Source organism: Lagenorhynchus albirostris, chromosome X (genome assembly GCF_949774975.1).
Source record: "Lagenorhynchus albirostris chromosome X, mLagAlb1.1, whole genome shotgun sequence".
Lineage (NCBI taxonomy): Eukaryota > Metazoa > Chordata > Mammalia > Artiodactyla > Delphinidae > Lagenorhynchus > Lagenorhynchus albirostris.
This window is the reverse complement of record NC_083116.1, coordinates 78,677,171-78,695,460: the sequence shown is the minus strand read 5'-3', so window position 1 is coordinate 78,695,460 and position 18,290 is coordinate 78,677,171. Positions and strand designations below refer to the sequence as shown.

Genomic DNA, 18,290 nt, shown 5'->3' with positions numbered 1-18,290 from the left:
CTGATCCGCTGTGTGGGAATCTCTCCACTTTGCCCTCCGCACCCCTGTTGCTGTGCTGTCCTCCTCGGCTCCGAACCTTTCCACCTCCATGAACCACAGTCTCCGCCCATGGAGGGGCTTCCTACTTTGTGGAAATCTTTCCTCCTTCACAGCTCCCTTCCACTGGTGCAGGTCCCATCCCTATCCTTTTGTCTCTGTTTATTCTATTTTCTATTGCCCTACCCAGGTATGTGGGGACTTTCTTGCATTTTGGGAGGTCTGAGGTTTTCTGCCAGCGTTCAGTAGGTGTTCTGTAGTTGTTCCACTTGTAGAAGTATTTCTGGTGTATCTGTGGGGAGGAAGGTGATCTCTGCGTCTTACTCTTAGCCATCTTCCCCTCGTTCCCCCCTCACCTTCTGATTTTTCATTAGTGTATAGGAATGCCAGAGATTGCTGTGCATTATTTGCTATCCTGATACCTTACCAAATTCATTGATTAGGTCTAGTAGTTTTCTGGTAGCATCTTTAGGATTCTCTATGTATAGTATCACGTCTTCTGTAAAAAGTGACAGCTTTACTTCTTCTTTTCTGATTTGGATTCCATTTATTTCCTTTTCTTATCTGATTGCTGTGGCTAAAACTACCAGAACCATGTTGAATAAGAGTGGTGACAGTGGACAAACATGTCTTGTTCCTGATCTTAGTGGAAATGCTTTCAGTTTTTCATCATTGAGGATGATGTTGGCTGTGGGCTTGTCATATATGGCCTTTATTATGTTGAGGAAAGTTCCCTCTATGCCTACTTTCTGGAGGGGTTTTATCATAAATGGGTGTTTAATTTTGTTGAAAGCTTTCTCTGCATCTATTGAGATGATCATATGGTTCTTCTCCTTCAAATTGTTAATATGGTATATCACATTGATTGATTTGTGTATATTGAAGAATCCTTGCATTCCTGGAATAAACCCCGCTTGATCATAGTGTATGATGATTTTATATGTTGTTGGACTCCGTTTGCTAGTATTTTCTTAAGGATTTTTGCATCTATGTTCATCAGTGATATTGGCCTGTAGTTTTCTTTCCTTGTGACATCCTTGTCTGGTTTTAGTATCAGGATGATGGTGGCTACATAGAATGAGTTTGGGAGTGTTCTTCCCTCTGCTATATTTTGGAAGAGTTTGAGAAGGATAGGTGTTAGCTCTTTTCTAAATGTTTCAAAGAAATCGCCTGTGAAGCCATCTGGTCCTGGGCTTTTGTTTGTTGGAAGATTTTAAATCACTGTTTCAATTTCAGTGCTTGTGATTGGTCTGTTCATATTTTCTCTTTCTTCCCGATTCAGTCTTGGCAGGTTGTGCATTTCTAAGAATTTGTCCATTTCTTCCAGGTTGTCCAATTTATTGGCATAGAGTTTCTTGTAGTAATCTCACATGATCTTTTGTAATTCTGCAGTGTCACTTGTTACTTCTTTTTCATTTCTAATTCTACTGACTTGAGTCTTCTCCCTTTTTTTCTTGATGAGTCTGGCTAATGGTTTATCAATTTTGTTTATCTTCTCAAAGAACCAGCTTTTAGTTTTACTGATCTTTGCTACTTTTTCCTTCATTTCTTTTTCATTTATTTCTGATCTGATCATTACGATTTCTTTCCTTCTGCTAACTTTGGGGGTTTTTTTGCTCCACATTCGCTAATTGCTTTAGGTGCAATGTAAGGTTGTTTATTCGAGATGTTTCCTGTTTCTTAAGATATGATTTTATTGCTATAAACTTCCCTCTTAGAACTGCTTTTGCTGCATCCCATACGTCTCCGGACGTCGTGTCTCCATTGTCATTTGTTTCTAGGTATTTTTTGATTTCCACTTTGATTTCTTCAGTGATCACTTTGTCCTTAAGTAGTGTATTGTTTAGCCTCCATGTATTTTTTACAGATCTTTCCTGTAATTGATATCTAGTCTCATAGCGTTATGTTCAGAAAAGATACTTGATACAATTTCAATTTTCTTAAATATACCAAGGCTTGATTTGTGACCCTAGATATGATCTATCCTGGAGAATGTTCCATGAGCACTTGAGAAAAATGTGTATTCTGTTGTTTTTGGATAGAATGTCCTATAACTATCAATTAAGTCCATCTTGTTTAATGTATTATTTAAAGCTTGTGTTTCCTTATTTATTTTCATTTTGGATGATCTGTCCATTGGTGAAAGCGGGATGTTAAAGTCCCCTATTATGAATGTGTTACTGTCGATTTCCCCTTTTATGGCAGTTAGTATTTGCCTTATGTATTTAGGTGCTATGTTGGGTTCATAAATATTTACAATTGTTATATCTTCTTCTTGGTTCGATCCCTTGAGTATTATGTAGTGTCCTTCTTTGTCTCTTCTAAGAGTTGTTATTTTAAAGTCTATTTTGTCTGATATGAGAATTGCTACTCTAGCTTTCTTTTAGTTTCCGTTTGCATGGAATATCTTTTTCCATCCCCTCAATTTCAGTCCGTATGTTTCTCTAGGTCTAAAGTGGGTCTCTTGTAAACAGTATATATAAGGGTCTTGTTTTTGTATTCATTCAGCCAGTCTGTGTCTTTTGGTGGGAGCATTTAGTCCATTTACATTTAAGGTAATTATCGATATGTATGTTCCTATTCCCATTTTCTTAATTATTTTGGGTTTGTTATTGTAGGTGTTTTCATTCTCTTGTGTTTCTTGCCTAGAGAAGATCCTTTAGCATTTGTTGTAAAGCTGGTTTGGTGGTGCTGAACTCTCTCAGCTTTTGCTTGTCTGTAAAGGTTTTAATTTCTCCATCAAATCTGAATGAGATCCTTTCTGGGTAGAGTCATCTTGGTTGTACATTTTTCTCCTTCATCGCTTTAAATATGTCCTGCCATTCCCTTCTGGCTTGCAGAGTTTCTGCTGAAAGATCAGCTGTTAACCTTATGGGGATTCCCTTGTGTGTTATTTGTTGTTTTTCCATTGCTGCTTTTAATGTTTTCTTTGTATTTAATTTTTAACAGTTTGATTAATATCTCTCCTGGTGTGTTTCTCCTTGGATTTATCCTGTATGGGACTCTATGTGCTTACTGTACTTGATTAACTATTTCCTTTCCCATAATAGGGAAGTTTTCAACTATAATCTCTTCAAATATTTTCTCAGTCCCTTTCGTTTTCTCTTCTTCTCCTGGAACCCCTATAATTCGAATGTGCATTTAATGTTGTCCCAGAGGTCTCTGAGACTGTCCTCAGTTCTTTTCATTCTTTTTTCTTTATTCTGCTCTGCAATAGTTTTTTCCACTATTTTATCTTCCAGGTCACTTATCTGTTCTTCTGCCTTAGTTATTCTGCTATTGGTCCCATCTAGAGAATTTTTAGTTTCATTTATGTGTTGTTCATCATTTCTTGTTTCATCTTTAGTTCTTCTAGGTCCTTGCTAAATGTTTCTTGCATTTTGCTTATTCTATTTCCAAGATTTTGGATCATCTTTACTATCATTATTCTGAATTCTTTTTAAGGTAGACTGCCTATTTCCCCTTCATTTTTTAGGTCTGGTGGGTTTTTATCTTGCTCCTTCATCTGCTGTGTTTTTCTGTCTCCTCATTTTGCTTATGTTACTGTGTTTGGAGCCTCCTTTTCACAGGCTGCAGGTTCGTAGTTCCCGTGGTTTTTGGTGTCTGTCCCCAGTGGCTAAATTTGGTTCAGTGGGTTGTGTACGTTTCCTGGTGGAAGGGCCTAGTGCCTGTTTTCTGGTGGATCAGGCTTGATCTTGTATTTCTGGTGGGCAGGTTCACTTCTGCTCGTGTGTTTTGGGGTGTCTGTGAACTTATTTTGATTTAGGCAGCCTCTCTGCTAATGGGTGGGGTTGTGTTCCTGTCTTGCTAGTTATTTGGCATAGGGTATCCAGCACTGTAACTTGCTGGTCGTTGAGCGAAGGTGGGTGTTGGTGTTGACATGGAGATCTTTCGGAAATTTTCGCCATTTGATATTACGTGGAGCTGGGAGGTCTCTTGTGGTCCAGTGCCCTAAGTTGGCTCTCCCACCTCAGAGGCACAGCACTGACTCCTGGCTGCAGCACCACGAGCCTTTCATCCACACGGCTAAGAATAAAAGGGAGAAAACATAAAACAAAAGCAGGAAAGAAAGAGGATAAAATAAAATAAAGTTATTAAAATAAAAAATAATTATTAAGAAAAAAATTTTTAATGTAAAAAAAAAAATAGGATGGATAGGACCCTAGGACAAACTGTGAAAGCAAAGCTATACAGACAAAATCTCATCCTGAAGCATTCACATACACACTCACAAAAAGAGGAAAAGGGGGAAAATAATAAATCTTGCTCTCAAAGTCCACCTCCTCAAATTGGGATGATTCATTGTCTATTCAGGTATTCCACAAATGCAGAGTACATCAAGTTGATTGTGGAGATATAATCCACTGCTCCTGAGGCCACTGGGAGAGATTTCCCTTTCTCTTCTTTGTTCGCACAGCTTCCAGGTTTCAGCTTTGGATATGGCCCCGCCTCTGCGTGTTCCTCATAGGAGGATGTCTTTTCTTCGCTCAGACAGGACGGGGATAAAGAAGCTGCTGATTCAGGGTCTGTGGCTCACTCAGGCTGGGGTAAGGGAGGGGTACAGAGTGTGGGGTGAGCCTGCAGTGCCAGAGGCCAGCGTGCCATTGCACCAGCCTGAGACATGCCGTGCGTTCTCTCAGGGAAGTTGTCCCTGGATCCCGGGACCCTGGCAGTGGCGGACTGCACAGGCTCCCTGGAAGGGAGGTGTGGAGAGTGATCTGTGCTCACACACAGGCTTCTTGGTGGTGCCAGCATTAGCCTTAGCATCTCATGCCCATCTGGGGTCTGCGCTGTTAGCCACAGCTTGCGTCCATCTCTGGAGCTCCTTTAAGCAACGCTCTTAATCCCCTCTCCTCACACACCAGGAAACAAAGATTGAAGAAAAAGTCTCTTGCCTCTTTGTCAGGTCCAGACTTTATCTCGGGCTCCCTCCTGGCTAGCCCCTTCAGGCTGTGTTCACGCCGCCAGTCCTCTCCCTGCACTCTGACCGAAGCCCGAGCCTCAGCTCCCAGCCCTGTCCACCCCGGCAGGTGAGCATACAAGCATCTTGGGCTGGTGAGTGCTGGTCGGCACTGATCCTCTTTGCAGACATCTCTCCTCTTTGCCCTCTGCACCCCTGTTGCTGCAGTCTCCTCCGCGGCTCTGAAGCTCCCCCCTCCACCACCTGCATTCTCTGCCCACAAAGGGGCTTCTAGTGTGTGGAAACCTTTCCTCCTTCACAGCTCCCTCCCACTGGTGCAGGTCCTATCCCTATTCTTTTGTCTCTGTTTATTCTTTTTTCTTTTGCCCTACCCATGTACATGGGGAGTTTCTTGCCTTTTGGGAGGTCTGAGGTCTTCTGCCAGTGTTCAGTAGGTGTTCTGTAGGAGTTGTTCCATGTGTTGATGTAATTCTGATGTATCTGTGGGGAGGAAGGTGATCTCTGCATCTTACTCTTCTGCCATATTTCGATATCTTCATATAAATTTTTACGTTGAGAGCAGGTAGGGTGGCTTGAAAAGCACTTTGTAAACAGTAAGGTAGTATAAAGTGTTATTACTTACTACTATTATCCAGAATAGCATTGCATACCCATCCAGCATTCTCAATTATTTTGGCTCTTGTTTCAATGATAATTCCATACAATTTATCATAGTCTGAACCAGTCATGCATACTAAACAACAAAAAGAGAATGCTGGCTCTGACACTTGCTAGATGTTTGACCTTGGACAAGAAACTTCAGCAATCTGTGCCACAGCTTTCGCATTTGTGAAATAAGAGGCTTGGACTATCATGAGATGATCTTACTCATTCATTCGTTCATTCATTCATAACTTTAGTGAACTTACATACCATAAAATTCACTTATTTTGCATGTACAATTCATTGATTTTTTAGTGAATTTACAGAATTGTAAAACCATCACCACAACATAATTTTAGAACATTCCCATCATGCAAAAAAGAAACTGCATTCCCATTCCTCATTTAGATAATATTTTTAAAGGTCCTTTCTAACTTTTGCATTTTATGTTCTAGACTTACAAAGCTTAAGCAGGTTGTTGCTACCTGTAGAACCAAGTTCAAGTTCCTCATTGTAACATTCAAGGCATTCTACAATCTACAAAACCTATTTCTCCAACTTAATTCCTTTCTTCATTCCTCTCAATCCTGCCTCTGAGCTTAAGCCTCTGAGCTTATGCTCTTGCAGTTCCCTTGGTAGGGAGTCCCTCTCACCTTCCCAATCTCTGAAGAGTAAAATCCTATTATTCAGACTCAGCTTACAAGCCACTCCTTCTATAAAGCTTTCTTCATTTCATACTCTTCACACTCATCTAGAACTGGATCCTATTTGTCTTTAAACTCCAATAGTATTTCATTTGTCCCTCTCTTGAATGTTCTCACTTTCATTCTTGAATCTTATGCTTAACATCTCATCACCTTACTTAAGAGATCCTAGAGGATAGTTCCTATATCTAAGATAGCTATGTATCATTAACAACTCCCAATGTGGGGTTCTGTAAATAATAACAATTAATAATGATGATGATGATAGTAATCAGTAGCTAAATTAAGCATTCACAATGTGCCAAGCACTGTTCTAAGCACTTTTACAAATATTAACTCATTTAATCCTTATAACAACCCTGAGAGATAGGTACTATTGTTATCATTACCATTTGACAGATGAAGAAACTGAGGCACAGAGAAGTTACATACTTGTCAAGATCAAAATGTTAGTTAAGTAGCAGAGTTGAGATTGAATTCAGACAGTCTGGATCCAAAGCACACACTCTTAATCACTACAGTAAATTTCTAAGCCAGTTGAAACTCAATAAATGTTAACTGAAAAAAATCCTAATTAATAAAGTTCCATTCCAGGAATGTAAGGTAATTAAGAACTCTATGTGCTAAATAACACAGAAGTGATGGGGGTAGGATAATTTCTGATTTAGACAGGAGAGTCACTAAACTTTTGGGTAGTCCTGAGGTGCTACAAAATTCATAATTAAACTCTAAGGCTATAACTTTAAAGGACAAAGCCTCTCTTATACATAGGTGTTGGGAGTGCAAAACTGGTAGTATCTACTCTCTCTGAATGAATGCATATCCTACTATCCAGAAATTCACTTCTATGTATATATCCCAACAAAAATGCATGTGTATAGCTGTCAAAAGAATGCTCTACTTGTAACAGTCAGAACAGGAAATTTCCCATCAACAGAAAAGTGGATACATCACATGTGGCATCCTATTCTGTTGGAAGTCAGGGTAGTGGTTACCCTTGGGAGGGGTATTGACTAGAAGAGGAATGAGGGGATTCCTAGTAATGTTCTGTATCTTGGACCACGGTGCTGGTTACATGGGTATGCGCAGCTTGTGAATATTCATGGAGTACAAACTTATAATCTATGAACTTTATGTATGTTATACTTTAATAGTTTTTTTTAAAGTCTTCCCAAGAAGAGAAAAAGACTCAAAAAAGAGCCAAAAATAAAAGTCACTTTTGCACTTGACATGCAGAACTAATGACTGACAAGCTCATGGTTATCTCTTTGTCCTGAAATGAACAAGACAGATGCATTTCCCTTTTGTGGAAATGGTGAATAAATAAGAGAGAGGCAATTCTAAGTCCTTGTCATTAGTTCAACCCTAATTCTTCCCAGAACTTATAATAAAGTAAAAATAGTAGACTTCTGGCAAGATATCACCTATTGGCACTCACAGCCCTGCCAGGCACCAAAGGAAATGCCAATGTTATTTAAAGAACTAAGTCTTCATTTGGAATTTTTATTTATTTTCAAGACTTACAATCCCATCCATGAAGTACAAAAGGAGTCTGAACATGATGCCAGTTAAAGTTTTCTTGAGCACTAACCCCATCTCCACATCAGTCTAAAACTTAACACTCCTATCTTTATTAGACAAGTCACTTCACCTCTAATGGTCCCAGTTTCCTCATTTGTGACATGGGAGTATTAATACTACCTCCCTTATGGGTTGTTTAGCACAGTGCCTGCCATATAGTTAAATACTCAATGTATTAGCTGCTTCTATTATTTTGATGTGGGTGGGATAATGGTATCTTCTCCCTTACCATACAACTAGCCCAGTTTTATAGCTTGAATCCCCCAATATGGGGGTTTTAATTTTTTAAATATTTTAACACTCAAGTACAAGGGCAGTTCTGCCTCCCCTTCTCCCCCAGGTGAAAAGGTCAAAAAAGGAAGAATTCAGATAAACTCATTATTAACTGGACAAGTACGGTGGCCCAGGGTTAGGTGGGTTGGGAGAAGAGGCTGTATGAATAGCAGAAGCCCCTTTTCTTTGTGAGGTCACCTTCCTCTACCATGCCAGGGAACCTGGTGCAAATGATATGACCTGGAAAGGAAGGGACCCAGAAAAAAGCAAGGCTGGATCCTACCAGGGATCTTGCTTGGAGTTCCTGCTTTGCCCATCAAGCATCATCATAATCTTAAGTTAACAAATAGGGAGAAGACTTTTCTAGTACGAAAATAACTGTCAGGAATGACTGAGACATGACCTGAGCACCTCCATGTTTGCTGCCCACGCTGGACTTTTGCTTAACACTCCAAATTGAAACTGCTATATAGTTGCTGAGTTGCTAAAAGGAAAGAATAATGTTGAGAACTGGACTTTATTTGGCCTAAGAAAACATACCTTTCTTTAGTAACAAATGAGATGCATTCCATAACCCAAACATATTATATAGAATAATTTTGACCTTCAATCCAAATTCTTGGTAAACAACTTGTGTAAACCTACATTAACTTCCCTCTTTTCCTATAAAAATCCCTGCTATTCTCCTCTAGTGAGACACTATTCTGGTATCCTCCAGAATCTATGATTCCTGAATTGCAGTTCTAAGACCCCAAATAAACTGCTTTTTGCCTTTTTACAGACCGTGGTCATTTCAGCTGACATTATTAGTGTCAGAAGTGGGATCTGAAGTGATATGCCCAGCTCCGAAGCTGCCATGTGTTTGAGCAAGGTACCTGCATGAGTCTCTCATGCTTTACTGCCTCCCTTGTGGCTCCAGGCCTGGGCAGTAAGTCCTTTTGGTCCAGAACCTCCTTCTTTGGTTGAGGTTGAGGCCTTTATTCTGGCTGTCTTTTGTTTAATCAACTGATCGCTTAAGGACTTACTTCCTTTTGGTGAGTGCATAATAATGGGACGGTCACAGTCTCAGACTGCTATGGGGGAAGATTCTCACCCATCTGGGACTCCTGCTGGGTACATATACAAAAAGTATGGGGCTGCCTCCTGTGCTTACCTAGGTAAATGGCAATGGTATACCAGAGACGACATAAAAGAATCTTGCTGGCACATGTTATCTGGCAGACTATAGGGTTTGGTCACCTGCAGAATTACAGGCCATAGCTCAGGAATTTCCCAAGGTCACTGAGGACCACCTCCCTGGTTTGTGGAAGAATTTAACTTTGCGATACGAACCTATGATCCAGGCTTCTCTGACTTGTATCAACTAACCCACATCTTAATTGGAGAAAGCCAAGCCAGACATTGGCAAACTACTGCCAACTGGCTTCATAGGAAGATATCCATAGAAACGACATTGATGCAGTGGCACCAGCTTCTCAGGTAGCTCGAGCCTTTCATGAAGCAACTCCTCAGGCTTTTCCCTGTGCCACTGCCCGGGGAAAAATTCAGTCTACTACACAACGACCTGATGAAACTGTTCACGATTATTACTCATGCCTATAGACAGTATTCTGGGAAAAACTGCAGAATACCTGCTGGGGCAAACAATACTCAAACACTCTTTAATTCAATCTTTGTTGGGGGATTTGATGAGGAACTCAGACTGCTGGTGAAACAGGTACAATTAAATTGGGAAATAATGGCCACTCCTGATGTGGTCAATTTGGCTAATTAGCTATCTAAAATAATCAAACATACAGAAAAACACAAGACCATTAAAATCATGAATTTGCAGCTGCAGCAACTGGCCACTGCTGCTCAGCGGCCACCTCAACAGAAAGACCACAATTCCTCTTATGGACCCTACCAAGATCAAGGCCCCAGCCTGACCAGTGGAAGAAGCACCCAAAGTTAAAAAGAGGGCCCTATCAGCATCCCAAACCCCCTCACCCTGGCCCCTTGCATGAACTCTCTGAGAAATTTGAGAAGCACCTCCTTTTTTTAGACAATCACAAATAGGGATGCTCTGGAAGAAAGTGTTGGGGTCTTCCCACTATTCCCACTAACACCGTTGGGAGAACTGGACCATTTTATAGGAGCTGAAGCTATTACTGCTCTTCTGAACACAGGAGCAACTTTGTCTTGAAACTCACCAACCTCAAGCCTCCCCGTTCCTCGAAGTACAGAAAAGGTACAAATGGTGGGAGTTTCCAACACAGTTATGAAGGTAAGCAAATTGTCCCCATTTTTTTTTCAGGGGAGAGCATGCACACAGTCCCACCCCACCACAAATTATGCAGTCGAGTTTCCCCCATTTGGGGAAATCGCAGGGGTCAGCACACTTGCAGTGCAATGAGTGAGCCTCACCCTTGGAAAACCACCTTCATGAGCATGGTATCTCCCCTGTCAGGTAAGTATCCCATTGTCTTTTGAGATAGGCTCTTTTCAGGGAATCCACCCCAGTTCCTTCTTGTTCCTTCTGCTCCTGTACACCTTTTGGGCCAAGACCTACTAGAAAAATTACAAGCTAATATTTCCTTTTACCCAAAAAAGGAAATACATTTACAAATTCTTGACCCCTTGAGATTTACTTCTGAATCTAGTACTAATATTGAAATTCCCCTCCTTGCTCATACCTTGTCAATTCTCAGTCATAAGGATTTGATAGATTCTGTTCCTCCTACCTTAAGGTCCACCTCTTCAAATGACACAGAATACATTCATTCAGTCCCACCAATTAAGATACAGATAGACCCTAATAAACCTTCACCTCACCTCAGACAATACCCTCTCAGACCTGAGGCTCTGGAAAGAATTCATCCCACTGCCAAGGTACACCTCCAGAAGGGTCTCATAATCCCATGCACCAGTCCTTGTAACACAACAATCCTTGCGATATTCAAGCCTCATGGTCGAGTTTGTCATATTATTCAATATCTCCGAGCCATAAACAATATACTCATACCACGTTACCCTGTAGTCACCAACTCTCATACCATTCTCAATTTAATCTCTTTAAACACACAATTTTTTACAATCATAGATTTATATAGTACTTTCTTCACCATTCCTGTCCATCCAGATTGCCAATACCTGTGTGCCTTCAGGTGTGAGGGATGTCAATTTACTTGGACCATTATGCCTCAGGGCTACATGGAAAGCCCTACTTATTTTTCACAAATATCGAGACAAGACCTGGCCAATGTGAATTTAACCCATGGCTCTACTTTACTCCAATATGTTGATGAACTTTTGTTATGCTCCCCCACTGAGGAAGCAAACCTCAAGGACAGGCTACATCTCCTCACTCAGCTAGCACACAAGGGGCATAAGGCTTCAAGGGCTAAGCTCCAATTTGTTCCAACTCAGGTACGATATTTGGGTTATTTGCTTATGCCCCACCCCAAGGACTACTGCTTCATCCTACACACATCCAGGTCATATCTCAGTTACCACTTCCTGGCACCAAATGTAAATTGAGAGGCTTTCTCAAGCTAGGAAGCTATTGCAGAAGTTGGGTTCCCAATTTCTCCTTGTATGCACAACCCCTTTATTCCCTTTTAAAGGACAACAGAGACCTTCAAGATGTCAGAGGAGTAAGACTTAGAGATCAACTTCCTCCCCACAAATACATCAGAAATACATCTACATGTGGAACAAATCCTACAGAACACCTACTGAAAGCTGGCAGAAGACCTCAGACCTCCCAAAAGGCAAGAAACTCACCACATACCTGGGTAGGGCAAAAGAAAAAAAGAAAAAAACAGAGGCAAAAGAATAGGGACAGAACCTACACCTCTGGAAGGGAGTTGTGAAGGAGGAAAAGTTTCCACACACTAGGAAGCCCCTTCACTGGTGGAGACAGTGGTTTGGCGGGAGGGAAGCTATGGAGCCATGGAAGAAAGTGCAGCAATAAAGGTGCAGAGGGCAAAGCGGAGGGACTCTCGCACAGAGGGTCGGTGCTGACCAGCACTCACCAGCCTGAGACGATTGTCTGCTAACCTGCTGGGGCATGTGGGGGCTGGGAGCTGAGGCTCCGGCTTCGGAGGTTACATCCCAGGGAGAGGACAGGGGTTTGCTGCATGAACACAGCCTGAAGGAGGCTAGTGCACCACAGCTAGCCAGGAGGAAGTCTGGGAAAATGTCTGGAACTGCGTAAGAGGCAAGAGAACATTGTTTCAGGGTGCACGAGGAGAGGGGATTCAGAGCACTGCCCAAAAGAGCTCCAGAGATGGGCACGAGCTGAGGCTATCAGTGCAGACACCAGAGACAGGCATGAAATGCTAAAGTTTGTGCTGCAGCCACCAAGAAGCCTGTGTGCAAGCACAGGTCACAATACACACCTCCCCTCCTGGGAGCCTGTGCAGCCCACCACTGCCAGGGTCCCGTGATCCAAGGACAACTTCCCCGGGAGAACACATGGCATGCCACAGGCTGTTGCAATGTGACGCCAGCCTCTGCCACCTCAGGCTGGCCGCACATACCATATCCCGCCCTCCCCAAGGCCTGAGTGAGCCAGACACCCCTAATCAGTTGCTACTTTAACACTGTCCCGTCTGAGTGAAGAACAGATGCACTCAGGAGACCTACATGAAGAGGTGGGGCCAAATCCAAAGCAGAACCCTAGGAGCTGTGCGAACAAGGAAGAGAAAGGGAAATCTCTCCCAGCAGCCTCAGGAGCAGCTGATTAAATCTCCACAATCAACTTGATGTATCTTGCATCTCTGGAATACCTGAAGAGACAATGAATCAACCCAAAATTAAGGTGGTGGACTTTGGGAGCAACTGTAGACTTGGGATTTGCTTTCTGTACCAAATTTGTTTCTGTTTTTTTTTTAATTTATTTATTTTTGCTGTGTTGGGTCTTCATTTCTGTGTGAGGGCTTTCTCTAGTTGCGGCAAGCAGGGGCCACTCTTCATCGTGGTGCGCGGGTCTCTCACTATTGCAGCCTCTCCTGTTGCGGAGCATAGGCTCCAGACGCACAGGCTCAGTAGTTGTGGCTCATGGGCCTAGTTGCTCCATGGCATGTGGGAACTTCCCAGACCAGGGCTCAAACCCGTGTCCCCTGCATTAGCAGGCAGACTCTCAAACACTGCACCACCAGGGAAGCCCCTGTTTCTGGTTTTATGTTTATCTTATTTTAGTACTTAAAGTTTATTACCATTGGTAGATTTGTTTAATAATTTGGTTGCTCTCTTCCTTTTCTTTTATATATAGATATATACATGGTTTTCCTTTTTCTCTTTCTGTAGCTGTGTATGTATATGCTTCTTTGAGTGATTTTCTCTCTATAGCTTTGCTTTTACCATTTGTCCTAGAGTTCTCTCTGTTCTTTTCTAATGGTTTTTTCTTAGTATAGCTTTTAGTGCTTGCTGTCATTGGTGGATTTGTTTCTTGGTATGGTCGCTCTCTTCATTCTTTCTTTCTTTCTTTCTTTTTCTTTTTTTATTACTTTTTCATTTTTTATTTTTAATAGCTTTTTAATTTTTTTTACCATAATAACTTTATGTTATTTGTTTTTTCTTCTTTCTTTTCTTCTCCCTTTTCTTCTGAGCTGTGTGGCTGACAGGGTCTTGGTGCTCCAGCCAGCTGTCAAACATGTGCCTCTGAGGTGGGAGAGCCGACTTTAGGACATTGGTCAAACACAGACCTCCAGGCTCAACATAATATCAAATGGCAAAAGCTCACCCAGAAATCTCCATCTCAACATAAGACCCAGCTCCACTCAATGACTAGCAAGCTACAGTGCTGGACACCCTATGCCAAATAACTAGCAAGACAGGAACACAACCCCACCCATTAGCAGAGAGGCTGCCTAAAATCATAATAAGGTAACAGATAACTCAAAACACACCACCAGAAAGACAATACCCAGCCTAATCCACCAGAACACAGGGACCAGTCCCCTCCACTGGGAGACCTACACGACCCACTGAACCAAAATTCGTCACTGGGGGCAGACATCAAAAACAACAGGAACTACGAACCTGCAGCATGTGAAAAGGAGATGCCTAGCACAGTAAGTTAAGCAAAATGAGAAGACAGACAAACACACAGCAGATGAAGGAGCATAGCAAAAACTTACCAGACCAAAAAGATGGAGAGGAAATAGGCAGTCTACCTGAAAAAGAATTCAGAATAATGATACTAAAGCTGATCCAAAATCTTGGAAATAGAATGGAGAAAATATAAGTACTGTTTAACAAGAACCCTGAATAACTAAAGAGCAAAAACACAAGAATGAACAACAGAATAAATGAAGCTAAAAATCCTCTAGAAGAAATCAATAGCACTATAACTAAGGCAGAAGAATGGATAAGTGACCTGGAAGATAAAGTAGTGGAAATAACTACCACAGAGCAAAATAAACAAAAAAGAATGAAAAGAATTGACCACAGTCTCAGAGACCTCTAGGACAACATTAAATGCATCAACAGTGGAATTATAGGACAACATTAAATGCACCAACAGTGGAATTATAGGGGTCCCAGAAGAAAAAGAGAAAAATAAATGGACTGAGAAAATATTTGAAGAGATTATAGCTGAAAACTTGCCTAATATAGGAAAGGAAATAGTCAATCAAGTCCAGGAAGTGCAGAGAGTCACATACAGGATAAATCCAACGAGAAACACGCAAAGTCACATATCAATCAAACTACCAAAAATTAAATACAAAGAAAAAATATTAAAAGCAGTAAGGGAACAACAACAAATAAAAAAGAAAGGAATCCCCATAAGTTTCACAGCTGACCTTTCAGCAGAAATTCTGCAAGCCAGAAGGGAGTGGCACGACATATTTAAAGTGGTAAAAGGGAAAAACCTACAACCAAGATTACTTTACACAGCAAGGATCTCATTCAGATTCAATGGAGAAATTAAAATGCTTACAGACAAACAAAAGCTAAGAGAATTCAGAACCACAAAACCACCATTACAACAAATGATAAAGGAACTTCTCTAGGCAGGAAACACAAGAGAAGAAAAAGACCCACAATACCAAACCCAAAACAATTAAGAAAATGGTTATCAGAACATACATATCAACAACAACCGTAAACATAAATGGAATAAATGTTCCCACCAAAAGGCATAGACTGCTGAATGGATAAAAAAAACAAGACCCGTATATATGCTGTCTATAAGAGACCCAATTCAGACCTAGGGACATATACAGACTGAAAGTGAACAGATGGAAAAAGATATTCCATGCAAATGGAAATCAAAAGAAAGCTGGAGTAGCAATTCTCATAACAGACAAAATAGACTTGCAAATACAGACTATTACAAGAGACAAAGAAGGACACTACATAATGACCCAGGGATCAATCGAAGAAGAAGATACAACAGTTGTAAAAATTTATGCATCCAACATAAGAGCACATCAATACATAAAGCTATAAAAGGGGAAATCAACAGCAACACAGTCATAGAAGGGGACTTTAACTCCCCATTTTCACCAATGGACAGATCATCCAAAATGAAACTAAATAAGGAAACACAAGCTTTAAATGATACATTAAACAAGATGAACTTCATTGATAATTATAAGACATTCCAACCAAAAACAACAGAATACACTTTCTTCTCAAGTGCTCATGGAACATTCTCCAGGATAGATCATATCTTGGGTCACAAGTCAAGCCTTGGTAAATATAAGGAAACTGAAATCATATCAAGTATCTTTCCCGACCACAAGGCTATGAGACTAGATATCAATTACAGGAAATAATCTGTAAAAAATACAAACACATGGAGGCTAAACAATACACTATTAAATAACCAAGAGATAACTGAAGAAATCAAAGAGGAAAACAAAAATTATCAAGAAACAAATGACAATGAAAACAAGATGACCCGAAAACTATGGGATACAGAAAAAGCAGTTCTAAGAGGGAAGTCTATAGCAATACAAACTTACCTCACAAAACAATAAACATCTCAAATAAACAACCTAACCTTACACCTAGAGCAACTGGAGAAAGAAGAACAAAAAAACGCAAAAGTTAGCAGAAGGAAAGAAATCATAAAGATAAGATCAGAATAACTGAAAAAAATATGAAGGAAACAATAGCAAAGATCAATAAAACTGAAAGCTGGTTCTTTGAGAAGATAAACAAAATAGATAAACCACTAGCCAGACTCATCAAGAAAAAAAGGGAGAAGACTCAAATCAATAGAATTAGAAATGAAAAAGGAGAAGTAACAACTGACACTGCAGAAATACAAAAGATCATGAGAGATTACTACAAGCCAAAAAAACGGACAACCTGAAAGAAATGGACAAATTCCTAGAAAACCACAACCTCCTGATATTGAACAAGGAAGAAACAGAATATATAAACAGACCAACCAGAAGAACTGAAATTGAGACTGTGATTAAGTCTTGCAAAAAAAAAAAAGCCCATGACCAGATGGCTTCACAGACGAATTCCATCAAACATTTAGAGAAGAGGTAACACCTATCCTTCTCAAACTCTTCCAAAATATAGCAGAGGGAGGAATACTTCCAAACTCATTCTACAAGGCCATGATCACCCTGATACCAAAACCAGACAAAGATATCACAAAGAAAACTACAGGCCAATATCACTGATGAACATAGATGCAAAACTCCTCAACAAAATACTAGCAAACAGAATCCAATAGCACATTAAAAGGATCATACACCATGATCAAGTGGAGGTTATCCCGGGAATGCAGATTCTTCAATATATACAAATCAAGCAATGTGATAAATCATATTAACAAATTGAAAGAGAAAAATGATAAAATCATCTCAATAGATGCAGAAAAAGCATTCAACACCGATTTATGATAAAAACCCTCCAGAATGTAGGCATAGAGGGAACTTACCTCAACACAATAAAGACCATATATGACAAACACAGAGCCAACATTGTTCTCAATGGTGAAAAACTGAAACCATTTCCACTAAGGTCAGGAACAAGACAAGGTTGCCCACTCTCACTGCTATTATTTAACATAGTTTTGGAAGTTTTAGCCACAGCAATCAGAGAAGAAAAAGAAATAAAAGGAATCCAAATTGGTAAAGAAGAAGTAAAGCTGTCACTGTTTGCAGATGACATGATACTATACATAGAGAATCCTAAAGACGCTACCAGAAAACTACTAGAGCTAATCACTGAATTTGGTAAAGTAGCAGGATACAAAATTAAAGAACAGAAATCTCTTGCATTCTTATACACTTATGATTAAGAATCTGAAAGAGAAATTAAGGAAACACTGCCATTTACCACTGCAACAAAAAGAATAAAATACCTGGGAATAAACCTACCTAAGGAGACAAAAGACCTATATGCAGAAAACTATAAGACACTGATGGAAGAAATTAAAGATGATACAATCAGATGGAGAGATATACCATGTTCTTGGATTAGAAGAATCAACATTGTGAAAATGACTATATGACCCAAAGCAATCTACAGATTCAATGCAATCAATATCAAACTACCAATATCATTTTTCACAGAACTAGAAATAATTTCACAATTTGTATTGAAACACAAAAGACCCCAAATAAAAAAAGCAATCTTTTGTTATTTGAGGAATCAGGCTCTCAGACTTCAGACTATACTACAAAGCCAGAGTGATAAAGACAGTACGGTACTGCCACAAAAACAGAAATATAGATCAATTGAAGAGGACAGAAAGCGCAAAGATAGAAGATGGCAGAAGAGTAAGATACGGAGATCACCTTCCTCCCCACAGATACATTGTAGTGGAATAACTGAGGACATGGAAAGGAGACGTGACCCATGAGCCCCCCCTTGGCAAACCGAGGACTAGCAAATAAGCCAGAACCCCTTGGCAAACCGAGGGCTGGCACCTCTCGGCAAACCGAGGGCTGGCACCCCTCAGAAAACCGAGGCCTAGAAAATAGGCCAGAACCCCTCGGCATATCGAGGGCTGGTGAATAAGCCAGGACTGCAGGCAGTCCTGGATACTTTGGGCACTGATCCATGAAATGACCTCAGTATAATCAGAACACAAGGAAATGTCCTTGTGCTACTTTAGTATAATCAGAATGATGGGAACACAAGGAGATGTCCTTGTGCTGCTTATGAGCTCAAGG

At 40.5% G+C, this 18,290-nt stretch overlaps 1 protein-coding gene and 1 non-coding gene across 2 annotated transcripts in view; both read right to left on the bottom strand.

The window, feature by feature from the left end:
• MTMR8 (myotubularin related protein 8) overlaps window positions 1-11,106 on the bottom strand; it is a 229,078-nt gene extending 217,972 nt beyond the window's left edge. The window contains exon 1 of the mRNA XM_060137340.1: window positions 10,972-11,106. Within this exon, the coding sequence (XP_059993323.1) occupies window positions 10,972-11,106 (135 nt within the window). The remainder of the gene's footprint in view (window positions 1-10,971) is intronic.
• LOC132514197 (U1 spliceosomal RNA) lies at window positions 10,451-10,614 on the bottom strand. Its single transcript, XR_009538684.1, has one exon. It is a non-coding gene; the product is annotated as a U1 spliceosomal RNA (small nuclear RNA).
• Window positions 11,107-18,290: the final 7,184 nt, after the last annotated feature.